The 20,344-nt window shown below is 36.5% G+C and overlaps 1 protein-coding gene and 1 pseudogene across 2 annotated transcripts in view; both read right to left on the reverse strand.

The window, feature by feature from the left end:
• Hsf2 (heat shock transcription factor 2) overlaps positions 1-12,987 on the reverse strand; it is a 35,015-nt gene extending 22,028 nt beyond the window's left edge. The window contains exons 1-5 of one of the 2 annotated variants that reach the window (XM_078019278.1): positions 12,721-12,987; positions 2,885-2,993; positions 2,603-2,730; positions 1,725-1,849; positions 34-109 (exon numbers count right to left, since the gene is read on the reverse strand). In XM_078019278.1, coding sequence (XP_077875404.1) covers positions 34-109; positions 1,725-1,849; positions 2,603-2,730; positions 2,885-2,993; positions 12,721-12,813 — 531 coding nt within the window. In that variant the 5' untranslated portion in view covers positions 12,814-12,987. The remainder of the gene's footprint in view (positions 1-33; positions 110-1,724; positions 1,850-2,602; positions 2,731-2,884; positions 2,994-12,720) is intronic. The other variant, XM_078019279.1, reaches the window with a different exon arrangement.
• Positions 12,988-16,497: 3,510 nt separating this feature from the next.
• LOC144365859 (large ribosomal subunit protein mL42 pseudogene) lies at positions 16,498-17,514 on the reverse strand (annotated as a pseudogene).
• Positions 17,515-20,344: the final 2,830 nt, after the last annotated feature.

The following is a 20,344-nucleotide window of genomic DNA, read 5'->3' on the forward strand; positions in this document are numbered from 1 at the left end:
CAAATGATAGTCACAAGGAAAAGAGCTTCTTACCTTTCGAATAACCTGTTGCTGCTGTGCATGCTTTGCTCTTAATTCAGACACCTCCTTCCAAAGGGACTCATTCTCACTATCATAATTAAAAAATAAATAAATAAATAAGATTTAGTCAGAAAACCAAACCCCAGTATCTTAATTAAGAATACTACAGAATTAAAAAACACAAACCTAGAGAACTTAACTACGTTTGTTTTCACTATGATATGTATTTTTATGAGACCAGAAAGCTGGTTCAATAATATAGGAATGACAACTATCTCAACACAACTCCAGAATCACTCCTTCTTAAATGTATTATCTGCTATTCATGGCAAAATATACAAAAAAACCCCACTTAAAACACACTTCTATATCCATATAGTAGCAAGCAATTTACTCCTTTTGATAATGTGGTTCATTACTTTTTTTAATGTTCATCACTTAAGTGAGGTTAGACTTTGTGAATCACCTTAGGAAACAAAAGTGACATTTACTGAACACTTGATGTGCTTCAGGCACTATGCTATTAAGCATTTAAATTTCTCTAAAATCAGCCAAGTAAGGAATAATTGTCTTGAAATTGCACTGTGAAAATGTTAAGAAGATAATCTACCAATTAAATAATTTTCAACTTTTGTTAATCTCCACAAAAGCTATTTTTCTCAGTCTGAATTATTACAAAAAGAAATATGGATTTAAATACAAAGGTATATGAAAAGGAGATTTTCTTTAATACATACTTACTGAATAACTGCTATATTTTTTCAGATGCACCTTTAAAGTTGCTATTATCTGCCTACTAAAGGAGGAGATCACTGCCTCTGACACTTAAAGGATGATCTGGGGATCTATTTCCTTAAGAGCTAAACTGAGATTCAAAGAATTAGGTCAAAGGATAGCCAACAGACACATCCTCAGTGATTAAAATATGCAAAATGAAGAAATTTATATTTATTCAAAAAAAGAACCAAAGCCCAAGATTACTATTAAAATAGAGTTAGGAATATGAAAATCAGTCCATATCTGAAATGGGTGAAGAACACTTCAAGGAACTACTCTCAAGCCCTTGGAAACTATTAAAGGGAAAAATCTCAGCTGCTTACTAAGAGTAATAAAATACCCCCCTCTCTTTCTCTCTCTCTCTCTCTCTCTCTCTATATATATATATATATATATATGCTCATTGGTCAATTATACATGTCAAAATCTTAGCTAAATATATATATATGTTAGGAAAACCTATCAAATAATGTCATAAAACAAAACAAAGCATCTTTTTGAAGAAAAAGGTTTAAATAACATTCTCCCACACCTATGCAGAACAAATATCAAGTAGGGCAAATCTCTTGGGTTCTTTTATTCCCTACTTTTTGTGTCCTACTTTTTCCTAATACAACTCAAGGAAGAATTTTAAAGGAGGGGGGGGAGGATGAGTAATACATAAGATTTTTTGTGTGTGCCCTCTTTTGTTTGTGAACACCTAAGTAAAAATGTATTTCCTACACTAAAGATTTATTGTTTCTTCAGTAATATTTGTTTATCAAATTGTTTTGATGTTCTTAGGTTCATATGTGATCCTGACCATCACAATTAAAACATATTATTAAAGTTAAGTCTATGACTACAAATCAAAAGTAATAAGAACCAATGCACCAGACAACTCCAACACCCAACACATTAGTATTATATTTGGAAGAATGGTTTACCTTTTTAATTCTGAAAGTCTGGACTCAATTGTTTCCTGTTTTATTTGAACCTTCTGAGCACTACTTATAATTTTTGTTAAATCTTCCTGGCGAATTTTATTTTCTTCTGGTTTTGAAGATGAAACCTTCCAAAAAGCAAATTTAGAAAATCAAAAATACACTGCACACCCATGATTATAATTCAAAGCTTCCCTATTATAAGAATTTTTTGTGATCTACTCAAAGGGAGATTTTGCTCTAAAAGCCCAGGGTGGAATTCTAGGAAAAGAATACACTTCACAGCTCACCGAGAGAGAAAGCAAGAAATAATCAGAAAACAAAACAAAAAAAAAATTTCTTTAATTTTCTCAACCCTTTTTATTACCACATTCCACTTTTAATTAAATTTATACAGTAATGGCTACATGGCAGGTCATTTTCTTTCATAGTTTACAGCCCTTTTATGGATTTAGTAAAAATATCTTATTTCAGCAAAAGATATTCATTCAAAAATGTAATAATTAATGCCTACCATGTACAAAGGACTTATTCTGTACAATGGATATATATCAGTAAACAACAAAAAAAGTCCTACAGTGAGGACTTTTTTTCAGTCAACAAAGGAATGAACCTTCCTATTATAATAATGACTTCATCCTCAATCAGAATGTTGTAAGCATTTTCCTTTCATCAAGAAAATGAAGAATGAGCTCTCACTACAAATGAACACAGGGAAAGGTGGAGGATAGAATATTTAATTAAAGTTTTATTGGTCTGATTCATTTTAACAAAGAACACCTGTGTATTTTCTGTACATTCTGCATTACAATAGCTAAAATTGCTCATTGGTCAATTATACATGTCAAAATCTTAGCTAAATAATGTTAAAAACAACTCACCTTCCTTTTAATGTTCTCCAACAAGTCATCCTGGCCTTGTTTGAAGTAAGGATGCTGAAATTCAACAGGACCATCTCTTTCCTGCTTTACTATTCCAGAGTCAATATGTACTACTTTACGGAAACCATCTGAAAAAAATTGAAAATTTACTCACACTGGAATTAGACAACAGTCAAAAAGTCACAATGCTTGTGTGGAATTTTCCTTTATCACCTTAATGAGAAAAAAATGGTTTAATCAGTAATTGGTTAGCAGAACAAATAAACTGCTGTCCATACTTACACATATTTAGTTGCCTTACAAAGCTTGCCATGTTATTGTGCTTGAAGTATTTTGGAAGAATTTCTTTTGCAAATCTTTGTTCATCCAAGACCAGAAAACTTTGGCCATTCTAAAGAAAACCAGAAAAGGCCAATTAGTTAAGGTTCTCTGGCATACTCATATATATGAATCCCAAACCTGCCTGACCAGTCCTTCCATGATACCTTCAAATCAAAATTCTATTCCTGATAATGGCAACAACAACAAATTGCAAGTAAGTGCCAAACTGCAATTAAATTTTTTGATATCTACCTGACACCAAATGCTGTATTATATCATTAGCATTTCCATTAAATAAGAAAAATAGACCATTTCTGCTATCTTGTATAACAATAAGATAAATTAAAAGGAAACACATTTTATCAGTATCTGTAGTAGACACTATACTAAGATGCACTGATTACAAATCAACTGCAAAACTCTAAGCTATATGTTTACTACATTAACACTGAAAGTTAACAGTGGCCAGGTGAGGGGGCCCAAGCCTGTAATCCCAAAGGGTAGGAAGGCTGAGGGAGGAGGATCTAATAAATATCCACAATACATACAAAACTCCTACAATTCAACAACAAAAATCAAACAACCTAACTAAAACAAAACAAAACAAAACAAAGGACTGTAGTAGACCTTTCTCCAAAGAACATTTACAAATATAGCCAATAAGCACGTGAAAAGGCACTCAATATCACTAATCATTAGAAATAAAATCAAAACCACAATGAGATGCCTACTACTTCGTAGCCATTAAGATGGTCAAGAGCAAAAAACAAAAAATAAGTATTGATGAAGATGTGGAGAAATTTGAACTCGTGTGAATTGCCAATGGAATATAAAAGTGTGGCTACTATGGAAAGAGTATAGTAGTTCCTCAAAAAATTAAAACAATCACTATAATATCCAGCAATTCCTGTTATAGATATGTACTTAAAAGAAGAAAAAGAAGCATAAACTTTGAAGCTCACAATAGCATTATTTATAATAGCCAAAAGGTAGAAACAACCAAAATGTCCAACAGTTGAATAAACAAAATGTAGTATATACAATGAAATAATCAGTCTTAAAAAGTTAGTCATGACACATGCTGCAACATGGATGAACCTTAAAGACATTATGATAAATGAAATAAGATAGTCACAAAAGTATAAATACTATGCAGTTCCACTTATGAAATATCTAGAAAAGTCAATTTCATAAAAACAAAGTGGAATGGTGGTGGTTAGGAGCGGCAAAAAGAGTTGGACATTACTATTTTGTGGGCATGGAGTTTAATGTAGAAAGAAGAAAAACATTCTGAAGGTAGAAGGCAATAAATGTTACCTAACAATGTGAATGCATTTAATGCCACCAAAGTATATCTTAAAAATGGCAAAAACAGTTAGTTTTATGCCATTTACATTTTGCTACAATTAAAAAAACAAGTGGGAACATCCATGATTTGGACATCAAATACTGAGCTTTTCAATAAAGGTGCTAGACAACTGAATATGTAGGAAATAGTGAAACCAGATCCCTCAAACCACACACAGAAATCAATCCCACCTGAATTCAAGACATGAAATGCAAACCTTTAAAACAACCTGCAACTGCAACAGAACAAAAATATACCAGTAACAATACAACAATGTTAAGAATCTAAAAAAAGTTTTAAAAATATACAGGACCTAAAATACACACAAGTATATACATACACAGAATCTTTAATACTAAAATAAAGAGGACAAATGTGTTGTAAAACTATTAATTCTCCCTAAATTAACCAATACGTCAAATTCTCTCTTAATTAAAAAGAGAAAGATTTTTAAAGTAAAGATGAAGCGGTGCTATTACAAGATACTTAAAAGTTTATTTGTAAAAAGAAACAAAAAGCCAGGCTCGGTGGTACACACCTGTAATCCCAGTAGCTCAGGAGGCTAAGACAGGAGGATCACGATTTCCAAGCCAGCCTCAGCAAAAGTTAGGCACTAAGAAACTCAGTGAGGCCCTTTCTCTAAATAAAAAATACAAATTAGGGCTGGGGTGTAGTTCAGTACCTGAGTTAGATTCCTGGTACTCACACCCAAAAAAGAAAGAAAAAGCATGAACCACAAAAAATTGATAAACTATACTAAAATTAAGGAGCGATACTCATCAGAAAAGGTACGTAAGCCACAAACTGGGAGAAAATGAAAGCAATACATATAACCAAAACATGAATATAAAGTATAAGGAATTCCTGCAAATAATAAAAGTAAAGACAAATAAAAAATGTACAAAACAAATATGTCACAGAAAACATATGGCTAACTGAACATGAAAAGATTTTAGAACTTACTAGTAATTGGGGAAATATAAAAATCTCACTGAGAAAACATTTTATATCCTACTGCCCGCAGCCAGCTCGGACAGCTAAACTAGAGGTCGCTCCAGTGAATTTCCTAAGGTATCAAATAAAACACAGACACACAATTTACCTTTAAATTCAAACCCCAGGAATTAAAGCTCCTCTGCCTTCAGCCTCAAGCTCCCCAAAAGGGAGAGCTAGGAATGTCACAAGAGGCTGGCGCGAGAGAGCTAGCAGGTTCTGGCCTGGTCTTTTATTCAGGGGGACTCTGGTTCTTAGAAATTTCCATCCAAAAAAGGTCAAGAGGGCCAGGGTTACAAGGACAGGTAAGGTAACTAGATCCCTGAGGATGTAGGAAGGCATGCCCAAGCATGAAGACACACTTGGCGGCATTTTTACTACTCTCAAGATAGGGGCCACCATCTACAGTCACTTGAAACTGGTCAGATCACTGAAAGTGACTGACAGGGCCTCAACCAATCAGGAGAGGAAAACTCTGGTCACATGACATGGTGGCCACCCACAATATCCATTAATTGTTAAAAATTAAGAATGATAATATACAGTTTGAGGAAGAAAATTAACTGAGAAATTCAAGCACAGCTAATAGTAGGAGAGTAAATAGATCTGATCTCTTTGAGAAACAACGTGCACTATCTTAAAATATTCATGTTCTAATTCCAAGCAATTAATTCATATAGAGACATACCTTACAGACACCTGATATAAAAATATTAGTAACAGCATGTGACACAGTTGATCATTTATCTTCCTAAACCATTTTCTTTCATTAACTTCTATAACCTTACTCCCTGATATTCCTCTTTTTCCACTGTTTGTTCTCAGACTACTATGCTGGCTTGTTCTTGACTTTACATCCTCTGGATGCTTCAGTCTGGATTCCCAGTTGCTTCATCAGTTTTCCCAGATTTCACTCAGCCCCATGACTTTGCCGCTCACAAGCGCCAAACTCTGCCCTGAAAGCCAAACTCATACCCAATAACTCATACCCAACATTTCCACTTGGATATCTCAGGGTAGGGAAATCCATCAAGCTGTTCAGAAATATTCCTGTTCTTCCTGTACTGCATTTCTCTCACCTTTTTTGGGGGGGAGGGGAAAGAAGAGGAGGGAACTACTATGACCAGTGATTGAACTCAAGAGAACTCATCTGACCACTAAGCCACATCCCCAGCCCTACTTTATATTTTATTAGCGACAGGGTATTACTGAGTTAGTTAGTGCCTTGCTTTTGCTGAGGCTGGCTTTGAACTTGTGATGGTCCTGCTCCAGCCTCCCAGGCTACTGGACAGCTGTGCACCATGGCACTCAGCCTCAATGATTCATTTTTAATCTCAAATTTAAAAACAGTAACTTCAACCAACATTTCTGTTCAGGCCAAATCTGAATCATTGTTAATTCTTTGTTCCTTCTCTACAGACAATTTACTAGCAAGTCTTGAAGCTCTACCTTCAAAGTGGAAATCGAATTTGACCTCTTCTCAGACCACTATGAATACTACTAGCCTACTTTCAGCCACCATTTTCAATACCACACTGGAAAACTCTCAGTCTTCTAACTAGCAGTCTAACATCCAATATCCCTATTACAACCTTATGGCCCTAGGCCATCTGCTTCTACTTTTCTGATCTCTCTCTCCTAGTCTCTAAAAGATATATCAACAACATATTACTTCTTACTTTCTTAAACATTCCATATTCAAGGACTTTACATTTGCTATTCCCCCTTTCTGTGATCCGCCCTTTCTAATCATTTAGGTCTGTGCTCAAATGCCATCTCTTTAATACAGCTTTCCTTCTCACCCTTCCGAATAGCCACAAATTTAACTCAGTGTATGTGCCAATTATCAATTTATTGCTCCAAACACGTTATTTTTTGTATCTTCTGCAAACATGGAACAGGGTACCTTAAATTCTAATTGCCACAACTAACTCTTTTGTGGTAGAGGATATTTGAGAGAACCTGCAAGCACCTAGCTCTTGTAATGCATGTTTATAGGAAGCAAACAAAGGACAGCAACTTTCCCTGTCACTCCCTCTTACCCTTGGGCAGTGAAATGTCCCTAGCAATACCTCTCCCAACATTCACACTTGGATATGGAAATCCAAAGAACAAATTTACTCTCAAACAGGGGGCTGAATTTTTCTTAAAAGGGCCAGATAAATATTTTTTGCTTGTTGATAAGGTCAAGATTTTCTCTGTGTAACAAAAAAAGCAGCTATAGGCAACATATAAATAGACTGATCACGGCTATGTTCCGATTAAATTCATAAAACAGATGACTGGCATTTGGGCTGTAGTTGATCAATCCTTGCTCAGAGTTCTAAATGTCAGATTTCCAGTAAGTTCCACCAGTCCAACACAAATGACTTCTCTTCCATTCAGTGAAATATGGCCACACTTTCTCCAACAAGGCCAGGATCCTAGCCTTGAGGGAAGTGTCCCTACTATGGCATTATCATAGCTATACCAACACTGACTGTTCCTACTAACTACCCCTATATTCTTTAGAGTTTTCTTTACTCCAATTCCTATGAAATAGTAATTTTATTAAACTTTCCCTATTGAAAATATTCTGTGGATGTTGTCTTTTGATTGGATCATAACTGACAGACTGTTAACCTGTTTGCTCTCCTTTATGGTGCTTATCACTGCTCAGTTATTCATATTGGCTTATTTTATCTATCAGTACCTTCTACTAGAATGTAAACTCCACAAACAAAAGCACTTTGGTTCACTACTGAATAAATTCCTAGTACCTAGCATACTGGGCATTAACAGGTCCACAACAAATATTTATGATTAACTTACTAAATGAATCTTTAGTTCAATAAACTCAATCATATCTGTCGAATCTCAACTCTTGGATAATATCAAATAAAGATGAAAGTTTCTTATTTGAATTTGCATTGTCTTCCTCACACAAAGCCCTCATTCATTCACTCCTATCATTCTGTGTCTCTACTTTGGTATTCCTTCAGTCTCTACTCTAAAATTAATAAATTACATCTTTGAGTACAAAAATTCAACCTTACTGCCATAAACCCATGAGGCTCAAGCAATTCAACAGTGAATTCTCCCTTCTCCCTAAATATTTTACAAGGGTCAGAAAGCCATTACTGAGTGGGACAAGAGATTGGTACCTTCTCCTCCATCCTTACCCATAAATGTTGGCAAACTTTCCAAAAGTAGTCAGTAGCCATTGCTAATGCCTAAATTAAACTTTTGGCACTCTCAGTGTAGAATGCTCAAAATGTTCATACAAATAATCTAATACTTTAGGATCACTGAAAACAATTTCCAGAATATAAATGTGCAACTTTAACAAGTCTGTAACTTTTCAATGTTCACCAATTATTTCTTAAGTCTTTAACTCCTCTTTTACATATACAAATAAAAATAATTTGCAAATGAGTCTTCCAACTTTTTTGCAGGCCCATCTAACTTGGATTTTACCCTTACTTTGCCATGTTTATGTTTCACTCTAGAAAATCAAAATAATGCAATGGTTGCCCGGATATTCAAATTCCTTCAAAACAGCTAGAAAACACTACAGTTTTCTGGTTTGCTCCCTCCACCTCCTATTTCTTTATTCATCTGTGCTGATTTGAGAATACTAGAGAATTTCCAAAAGGCACAAAAAAGTGGAACAAATGGGTATGAGGTCTCTAGTGAAATCGTGCATCCTTCTCAAGCAATTTGAGAAACAGAGAAAAAGGTAAGAACACTGACCTTATAGTAATTTCCTTCTTTTATGCTACTTTATAATAATTATCAACATTCAATAGCAGTAAAAGCTGTTCTTCACTATCAATGACAAGAACTTTCATTTAACCTCCATAACCTCTTGTCTCTGAATATCATGTTTCCCCAATTTCTTCCTAGCTAAACATGTGCCCTTCTCTTTAGGATATATTACATTTAAAAACATGCTTTAGGTTGTCTGAAAATACTCTCTTTTCTTGACTGTGGAAATAAACCGTTTACCAGAACAAAGAACTATTATATGAAATTTTGAAGTTATGAGAAATGTTTAAAAAAAAAAAAAGACAACTTTTTGTTTGGGGAGAGAATAAAGGAAAAACTGAAATATGTATAGTGTGTTTTTCTTAAAGACCTTGGATCTAAAGACTTATTAAAATTTTTGAGTCAGTAACAAATTTAGTATAATTTTGATCATTCACAATATTATTTCTGTTTAATGAAGAGAGGATTATTTCACTTAATTTTGTCAAATTTCAAGAAAAACTAAAGTTACGTAAGTCTTTAGAACTGTTAAGCCAAACTTTCCAAACTGCAGCTGGTGAGTTTTCTGTCCTTGCCTTACACTCAAGTTAGAGATTATTTTCCGCCACTGGGGGAAAAATGCCTAAAAGATTCCTTGGTTCCCAAAACATCTGCTTCTTCTAAAAGGCCTTAATAGGATTTTCAATCAGATACTATAAATGCTAAATTACCTCAACAGAAGTGCAGCACAAGTATGGGAAAATAAATAAATAAAACAGAAACAACTATAAATAGCAACTTTTAAAAGATGTGGGTAACTTATTTTGGTTTTTCATCTAACATCACTGTTTAAAAGTTTTACCTTTCAGTGTCAGCACTGCTTTTAGAAAATATGTGTGACAGCAAGATTGAAGATAGGCAGGTGCACTAAGCTACTAGGTTAGTACTACATAACGTTTATCCAGATTTATCCACTAACTTGTGAAGGATATCATTTTTTTTTAAAAGAGAGAGAGAAAGGGGAGAGAGAGAATTTTAATATTAATTTTTTAGTTATCGGCGGACACAGCATCTTTGTTTGTATGTGGTGCTAAGGATCGAACCCGGGCCGCACACATGCCAGGTGAGCGCGCTACCACTTGAGCCACATCCCCAGCCCCATGGACATCATTTTCGTATAAAATTAAACATGGAACCAGGCATGGTGGAGCACACCTGTAATCCCAGCGGCTCAGGAGGCTGAGGCAGGAGGATCTTGAGTTCAAAGCCAGCCTCAGCAACAGTGAGCCACTAGGCAACTCAGTGAGACCTTGTCTTTAAATAAAATACAAAATAGGACTGGGGATGTGGTTCAGCAGTTGAGTGCTTCTGGGTTCAATACTCGGTACCAAAGAAATAAAATAAAAATTAAATATGGTGCTAATCTCTATATTAACTTTAGTACACTTGGTGGAGCTCAGAAATCTATGTTAGAAGATTGACCTTGGGGATCAGAAATCTATGTTAAAGAGGCTGATCTCCAATCTTGACTAGCTGTGTAACTATAGCTAAGTAATCCAACCTGTCTAAGCCTAGAATCCTTAATTATGGTGGGTGAGATGGAGTTAAACTAGATGATCTCTAAAATTCTTTTCAAATGTTCTTTATCATTTCTACCACTAGCACAGGGATTTCACTCATTCATCAAACCCAAACACCTATTGTAACTCTGGCACAGACACAGACCTGAGTTCATTTTCATTTTCCTACTGGTATATTAGAAAAATTAGTAGTTAAAATATACACTAAGCTGGGCACAGTGTTACACGCCTGTAATCCCAGTGATTCAGGAGGCTGAGGGAGGAGGGCTGCAAATTCAAAGCCAGCTTCAGCAACTTTTGAGACCCAGTCTCAAAATGAAAAATAAAAAGGGCTGGGGATATGGCTTAGCAATTAAATGCCTGTGGGTTCAATCCCCTGTGCAGAAAGAAAGAAAAAAAAAAAAAAAGCTAAGACTTAATAATTTAATAATGGAATAAAAAATTACTGTCATTTCTTTGCCTTAAAAATTCCTGAAATTAAGTGTTTGTGGATGAGTATGAAACTGCATTTGATACTGCAGAGAAAATAAGAATGTTATTAATATACTGGGCTTATGAGAATTTATTGGACTTGCCACTAACATAATCATAACCTTTTATTAAAACCAATTACCAGTATATTTAGGTACCATTTCTAAGTAGTATAAACAAGGTTTTTCCAAGTCAAAAAGGTATGATAAAGTCAGCTCAGGCAGAAAGAGTACCTCTTCCAATTTCTAACATGAATACATAGATGAGTAACAGTCTGTGCTGATCCAACCTTGTCAACTTTTAATCCTTCTGACTGATGAAAAGCATGAGACATCTGTTTATTTTAAGTACATCCTAGTGGCTGGCTTTCTTATTTTCACCTTTCCTTGCACAACTGCACAGAATTCATCAAATGCTTAATACACACAGCTTCACCCAGAAGGGTTTTAAAAAAAATCCAGTTGACAACACAAGAAAATTAAACACTAGAAAGTTTAAAAATGAATAAATGACACTAAGAATAGTCAAAATCTCATATGCTTTATATGGGACACTATTAAAAATAAAATTGAAAACTATTAATAAAAAGGAAACAAACAGAAAGAAAAGGGAAAGGAGACAAATTTTATTTAGCACGTAACAGGTGTCAGGCATTATGCTGGTAGTTTTGACTTGTTCTCAAAAACTCCATACATGAAAATATTCCCAACTAAGTGATCACCTACAGTTAAGAAAAACCCAAAATGCCTCATAAACTGATTCCAATAATCCAAGTGTCTACTAAAGTAAATGTAGTGTCGATGTTAATAATCATTCTGTCTAGAATCTTTGTATTTGGAACTAGAAAGGGTCTCGGGTCATGGAGGCAACCCATCCATCCATCTTATGCACAGAGAAACTTAGACCAGACTGGATAAGAGGCTTGAGTGGGGTTATCCTTGTTTGGAAGCAGAGTCATGATCAAATAATCTAGGCACCCATATACCATTCTGCGGGCAACTGGGGAAATTTAGTAATTCATCCTTAGCTCCTCATCAAGTTACTGAACACGGTCTATTAGCACTTTCATTATCATAATTATAAAATACCCGATTACACAAATGGCCCGACTCCAAAGAATACTTTGCCATTTTCTATTTAATGTTTGAAAAAGCCATTGATAAGCAATAGCCTGCGTCTGAACATCTGCCTACTCCCCCGACAGCTCTCCTCATAAAAGATCCCAGATGCAAAGCGAGGGGTGTGTGCGTGTGGTCAGGTCGCTAGGGTACAGATTTCCCCAGCTAACCCCGCGCCGAAGAGCCCGGCCTGGATCTCCGGGTTCCGATCCCTACCCGAGCCGGATGGAGGATGAGTGTGCAATAACGTGGCTCCCGCGCCCTAGGTACGTCGTCTGCCGAGGCTGCGCGGGGCCGGTTCGGAACGCGACCCGGCCGGACCGTTACGGGCCGCCCCTCCCCCACCGCGGCCCGCGGCGAGCGGCGCGGCCGGGCCCCAGCTCCCCTCGTGAACAATACCAGGGGTCCTCTAGAGGCTGCGCGCAAAGGCCGCGCGCGGTGTCGCACAGCCGCCGCGCGCCGCGGGCCTGGCAGGGAGCGTCCAGCCGCAGGCCGCGAGGGACAACCCCGCGGGAGGGAGCGGGAGGAGGCGGTTCGGAGGCCGCGGTGCCCCGACCATACCTGGCTCCAGGTGATGAACTCGTTGGTGTGGGTTTCCTCCACAAGCGTCCACAGCTTGCTGAGGAAAGCTGGCACGTTCGAACTCTGCTTCATTGTTAACCAGACGCAGGAATTCCGAATTCTACACCCGAACGCAGCGGCGGTGGTGGTGGTGGTGGTAGTGGTGCTGGCGGAGGCGTCGGCGGCGGCGGCAGCAGCTGCTCCCCGAGAACGCCCACCACGCAGGCGCAGCAGTTCTCGGGCCCCGCCCCCATCCAGCGCCGCCGGGCGCTCAGCTAGGCTGGGAGGCCCGGTGACCACACGTGACAGACAAATCTCTGTGCTCCGCCCATGCGCGCTGGTCTCGCGCCGGTCCTCCGGGCAGCCAGTCCTAGGCCCCGGCCGCGCCACAGAGAAAAGTGATTGGATGCTGCCGGCTTAATGGGCGGGAGTTATAGGGGGCGCTGCCTTCTCATTCGCCTTTTATACTGGAGGTTTCGCTGTAGCGGATCTTAGGTTTAGTTGTTTCTCTTGGGAAGGGCATTGAATTCTTTGGCTGTGCCAGAAAGGGCTACAAAAAGACATCAGGGGCTTTTGAGTCATAAGTTTAGCAAGCAAAGTGTAATTTGCATCTGGGTAGTGGAAGGGATAAATCACGTGAGGCAGAGGGCAGCTTTCCAATGTGATGTGTTAGGCCCAAATAGAAACTGTTAAAATAATGAAGCTTATCCTTAAATTTTAATTAGGGGAAAGCGACTCCTTTAAAATATTTATCGAAAAGAGGAATTTAAACAATAACTATTTTGTAAATACGGATTACTGTAAACCAGGCACTGTAATAGGCATGCTGTTACATGTTGTTTATAATTATGCAAACATCAGTGCCTACTCTATGCCCAGCCTAAAATGAATTAGCCTAATTCTTTTCTGGGGAGGGGGTAAGGAGAGTGAGGGGGAGTTTAGGAGGCAGTAACAGAATTAAGCCAAGGGGCACTTAACCACTGAGTCACATCCCCAGTCCATTATTATTATTATTATTTTAATGTAGGGTCTTCCTAAATTGCTAAGGGCCTCACTAAATTGCAGAACTTTAATTCTCCTGCCTCAGCCTCTGGAGCTGCTGGGTTTACAGGCCTGTGCCACCAGGCCCAGCTCATTGTCTAATACTTTATATTATTTTAGTCAAATTAATTGTTCTTTCAGGTACACTGTAGGTACATTTTTATTTACCTGAAATAATTTGGCATATGGAAAAAATTACTGGGCAAGGAAAAAGTAAGTCTGAGCTTGGGTTCAGCTTCAGGGACACTTTAATGTATGTTAAATTACACTGGTACTGTGTCACTTGGAAGAATTCTTTAATGTATCTGCAAAGGTTTTTTCCCATTTCTTCCTTGGAGATAAGAATATATATTCTCATAGTTTCCCTAATAATACAGCTGAAAAATTCGTTGAAAGTATGAAGAATTGTGCAAAATTAAACTTTTAGCTTTTACAATAGTCAGCAAAAAATAAGATTTGCAAATAAAGATAATTCACTATAGAATTAGTTTCCTACCTAGGTATATGTAAAATAGTCTATTTTTAAAAATGTACATAATTTCCAATGAGCACATATTGATTGAATACTGACTTTGTGTTCAGCACTGGCTTATTCGCTGAAACAAAATCAGATGTATGAAGGGATACAAGTAATAAAGGATTTTTGATTAGCTTTTAAATATGACAAGGGCTTTACAGCTCTTATTCAATCCCCACAACCATCCAATCATTGAAGCTTCAAAGTACCTGATTCAGATTCCGATCCAATCAATTATGCAAAAATCTGATATCAACAGTGTAACCAGACTTAGTGATTAATAATTATTTTCAAGGATAAGAAGACTGAAGCCAAAGATGAACTACACAGAGGTTTCTACCTACATTCCTTTCTGGACAATGTGTTGATTTTTCTCCATTTTGGAATGGTATTTACCAGATCTAGTGCCTCTTACATCAAATGTGAGTGAAACTCAACGAACTGACATTTTTCTCCACAATCCTACAGATACCTTTCTAAAACACAAATCTGAAAACCTTATCTTCTCTTTGAAGTCATTCAGTGGCTTCCCATAATTTCCAGAACTAAGTCTAAACCTTTAAGATGGCATGAAAGACCTTCAGTGTTCTGATACTACCTACTATTCGAGTCATGGTCCAGCACTCTTCACACCTTAGCCTGAGCCACACCTGACTGCTTCACTGCTGTTATTTTACAAGTCATTCTTTCACACCCCTGTATATTTCCACCACTGTTGCCTCTCCTGGAGAGCCCTTCTGGTTCCCCATTATACCCTAAATTCCTCCTTAATGTTCAAGGTCAGTTGCGAGCAGATCTCATCTCTTTGGTGAAATCTTCCTTGGTGATCTTTATTATAGCACTTATTACATCATATTGAAATGCATGTGCCTTTTTATACTGGACTATGAAAATACTTTTAATATAAAGACTGTCATAATTACATTCATTCACCTACAAAGCTATCACAGTGTTTTGTATATATTAAACTCAATAAGTATTAGTTGAATAAATCAGTGAATACACAGATAAGTGCTAATCATCCATTTAGTCAAGCTTCCTTTTCCTTGAAAAGGCCAGGATAGAACTGAATGACTTCTGACCTTTTAGATCAAAGTCTGAATCAAGGCCTGGCTGGGACACATTAAAGACTTGCTAATTAATGACAGAACTCTTGCTTTATAAAGCCCTTATACGTGGTGATTGTTAGATTTGCTATAATTTACTCTAAAATACTCCTACTTAAACAGTAAGATGTAGTGTGACCCTTAATTGTAATTTGCACCCTGGGGATAGTTAATGGTTGAAATACTCTAATTAAGAATACACACTCCAGAGGCAATTGGTTAGCATTTGAAAGATGTATCAAATTCCTACTCTCTGAAAGCATTTAAAATCAGCATCAAAGTTTTGTTAATTAAGATAATATATGTGAAAATGAATTTGTGTGTGAAATGAGTGAAGTTCACGATATTTGTGTTTACTAAAAACTGTGTACACCTCCACTTTGGACTAAACTGGGAATCCTGATACTTGAGCAATAACACCCTTCTTCTGAAGGTGCCCTTGTCCCTGACCTTAGGATTCTTATCCTCTTAATCAAAGCATTTGGGTGCTCTGGGGCGAAAGTAAAAATGGAGACTTTCCTACAATTTTTTTTGCCATAGTTTTCATAAGACATAATAGGTTAGGGATGTGGTAGAGTGAATGCTGGTAGCATGGGTCCTTGGGTTTGATCACCGGCACAAAAAAGAAAAAGAAAAAAGACATGTTTAGTAAAATATCCAAGAAGATCAAATGTAATTATTATTGTCTGGTATTCTGTTAATGGAACAGTGATGTTTAAAATCATTAATGAATAAACACATAATTATTAAATCATGTTTATTCCATATACTTATTTTTTTCTTGACTTTATTTCAACAAAGTCACTGATTATGCTGTCATCATCAAAATTGTTACATAATCTGTGTTGTATGGATGTTATTGATCAATCTATTAAAAATGTGATTGCACTCAAAGCACAAATGTATTTAAAAACCAATCTATTTTCTAAAATTATTAAAAATGAATGTTGAAAAATTAGGTATGTTCATATTTTAAGTTATATTCAGAATTGTTACAAAATTAAAATTCAATAAATTATATTTAATAAATTTTAATTTTTAAAAACTATTCACATAAATATCATATTTTAAATTTAATATTTTGAAAGAAAATCAAATGGATTAAATGCTTCAAAAAATAAACTCTCTTTTACTCTGAAACAGTTCTGTCTCTGGCATGGATAGAAAGTAGAGTAACCTAAAATCTTGTATTTCAAAGGCATAGGAGATAGAGTGATGTTAAGAACTGTAGGATGCCAACACTGAGTGCTAGATCCCAAGTGATAGAGGGGCATATTTCTTTCTTTTTTTTAATATATGAAAAGACATTTTATTATATTACTAAATAACATATTAGTGAATACACTAGATTGCATTTTCTCAAATGGCAAATGAGACACCAGATAACATTTTTCTTTGATTCTCCAGGAGTCTCAATATCATCTGTCTTTTGGTTCGGATTCTTGCGACGTCTATGATACTGTCCATGAAGATACCAACGATGTTTAGTAGTAAAGAACATTTTGCTAAATTTTTCTGTCATGGGTCCTTGCTCAAGGTGTTCATCTTTTTCTTCTAATCTGGTTTTTAGCACTTGATCATGTGTTTCTTCATTACTGTGCACAGGATCTGGTTGAGAAATAGGTTGTGTATGTTCACATGGGATATCCACAGAATAGTACACCATACTAATGTCCTGCCATCAGATGTCAAAGCAAGCTCTACTTTGCAATTATAGGCATCTGGAAGAGAAGAAAATGTGGCTTTATGACAAACACCAGAAAAAGCACTGTTTTGAACTGGAAATAAATGCTTCCAGGGAATTCTCTTTGATATCATCTATTTGAATGCTATCGCTGCCATGGTGTTATAAAGATGATCAGACCATATGATGAAAGATGTTCTGAAGAGCAACCACCTTTAAAATCTGCTTCTAGGCACACCAATTTTTATTCCAGGAGACTGCCTCCGCCTATTTGATTCTTTTTTTTTTCCATTTTTTTATTGATTGTTCAAAACATTACAGAGCTCATGATATATCATCTTTCATACATTCGACTCAATTGGGTTTTGAACTCCCCAAATACATAATGCAGACTCACTTCTGTTACATACTCACATTTTTACATAATGGCATACTAGTGACTGTTGTATTCTGCTACCTTTCCTATCCCCTACTATCCCCTCTCCCCTCCCCTCCCCTCCCATCTTCCCTCTCTACCTCCTCTGCTGTTGTTCAATTCTCTCCTCTTTTTTTCCCCCTCCCCCTTGCCCCTCATAACCTCTTATAATTTTGTGTATCACTGAAGGTCTCCTACCATTTCCATATGTTTTCCCTTCTCTCTCCCTTTCTCTCCCCCCATTAGTCTTAGTTTACTGTTAGTCTTTTCCTCATGCTCTTCCTTCCTGTTCTATTCTTTGATTCTTAATGAGTGTATGCATTAAGATATTCAAGGCCTTCTAAAGTCCTGGGTTCTAGGCAGAGAACTGCTCTAGAGTATGAAAGTAATACATCTAGATTTTACCAACTCTCTTGAACATTTGCTGAGACCTAATGTTGGAACATTGGGACATCAGTGTACTTCACCTGGTTTATAGAATGGGGTAATAACTTTTTGCATATTTTTGGTAACATATCTTTGTAACTGTGGCAGAATAGCAACTGATTCTTAGTTCTTCTACTTGATGGTACCGTTGTGAAAAGAAAATGAGTGTACTTTCACTAATTCTGATTCTTTGGGACTACAAAAAATCCAATCACTGAAATAGTCAAATTGGCTTAGCTTAGTCATCAAGAATGTAAATCTAGCAAAATTCTCCAGATTGAAGCAACAAAACAGATCCTTACATTGAACTATGAGTTCAGTTAGATGGAAAACTAAATTTCAGTGATGGGTTGTAGGTTTAATTGCATGACACCTTTCAGATATTAGTGGTTAAGGATATATTCCAAGATATATTTTCAATCTCTTATGATAAAGACCTCCTAACGTCACTCTGTGAAGAACTCCCATTTCCTCCGTATAAGTTCTATACCATTTATTTTCTTGATCTACTGGAACAACCTACCAAACATTTGTACAAATTACCTCATTTGACACCTGTGGCATCCTTTCAACTTTGACATAATTGGTAATCTAATACCAGATTTATATATATGTATATATATACACATATATATAAATACACACACATATACATATATATGTATATATACAGACATATATATATTCACATACATGTAGATGGTTTTGTGGATTATTTTTATGCACAGGTATTTCACAATTTTTTTCTGAGGTGGAGTCTTACTATGTTACATAGATTGGTCTTGAACATCTGGGCTTAAGTGATCTTCCTGTCTACTCTTACAGAGTAGCTAGGAGCACAAATGTGCATCACTGCACTTGCTTAAAAAAAATCTATATTTACTTTTAATTGTGGTAAATATATATTGCATAAAATTCACTATGTTAACTTTTTTTTTTTTTGGTACTGGGGATTGAACCCAGGGGTATTTAACCAATGAGCCACATTCCCAGCTTTTTAATTTTTTTTTTAATTTTGATAGAGAGACTAAGTTGCTTAGGATCTCGCTAAATTGCTGGGTCTATCCTTAAATTTATGATCTTCCTGACTCAACCTTCCAAATCACTGGAAGTACAGACTTGCACCACTAGGCCTGGCTGTGTTAATTATTTTTAAGTGTTCAATTTAGTAGTTCAGTACATTCATATTGTTGTGTAAACAATCTCCAAAACTCTTTTAATATTATAAATGTAAAACTGTATTCTCATGACAACTACCATTTCTCCACTCCCCCAGTCTCTGGCAACCACCATTTACTTTCTGACTTTATAAATTAGATTACTCACATATATCTGTATCTCATATATATCTGTTCATACAGTATTCATTTTGGAGAATGGCTTATTTCACTTGCCATAATGTCCCCAAGATTCAACCATGTTGTAGCATGTTTTATAATTTTCTTTCTTTATAGGGTAGAATCTTCTATATGTACACACACACACAACACACACACACACAACACACACACACACACACACACACACACACACACACACACACACACCACTGCATTTTGTTATCCTTTTATCTGTTAATGGACATGCTAGTTGCTTCCATCTTTTGGCTGTTATAAATGGTGTTGCCATGAACATTGATATATATATTTTGATGAATTTTGCTTTTCTCATTTGACAACATTTGGTGAAAATTCTTTCAATTGGCACAATTATAAATTTACTCCTTTTAATAATTTCATGGTGCTCCACAATGTGTTTAGAGCAGAATATATCCAGGCTACTGATGGACATTTGTTTCATTTCAAGGAGCTTATTCATTTAATTATTTACACCCCTCCCCCACCGGGGATTAAATCCAGGGGCACTTAACCCCTGAACCACATCCCTAGCCCTTTGTATTTTTTATTTTGAGATAGGGTCTCCCTAAGTTGCTTAAGGCCTCACTAAGTTGCTGAGGCTGGCTTTGAACTTGTGATCCTCTTACTACCTCAGCCTCCCCAGATGCTAGGGTACAGGCATGTACTATCATGCCCAGCATTTATTTACACTTAAAGATCCTGAAACAGAAAAAGGAGAAAGAAAGAGGGTAAAGAAGGTAGGAAGGAAGAAAGGAAGGGAAGGAGGGAGGGAGGAGAGAGAGAGAGAGAGAGAGAGAGAGAGAGAGAGAGAGAGAGAGAGAGAGAGAAGGAAGGAAGGAAGGAAGGAAGGAAGGAAGGAAAGGAAGGAAGGAAGGAAGGAAGGAAGGAAGGAAGGAAGGAAGGAAGGAAGACTGGCTGAAAGAAAGAAATCTCAAGCTTAAATCCTTAAATATTGGTGCTTTTATTTCTTTGGATTAGTGAATTCAGATCTTCATGTATCATTTACATAGCAAATCTATATTTTCCATTATTACCAGCATACAAAAAGAAAGTAACACTGGTTTATAAAAAAATTCC

This window comes from Ictidomys tridecemlineatus, chromosome 8 (genome assembly GCF_052094955.1).
Source record: "Ictidomys tridecemlineatus isolate mIctTri1 chromosome 8, mIctTri1.hap1, whole genome shotgun sequence".
Taxonomy (NCBI): domain Eukaryota; kingdom Metazoa; phylum Chordata; class Mammalia; order Rodentia; family Sciuridae; genus Ictidomys; species Ictidomys tridecemlineatus.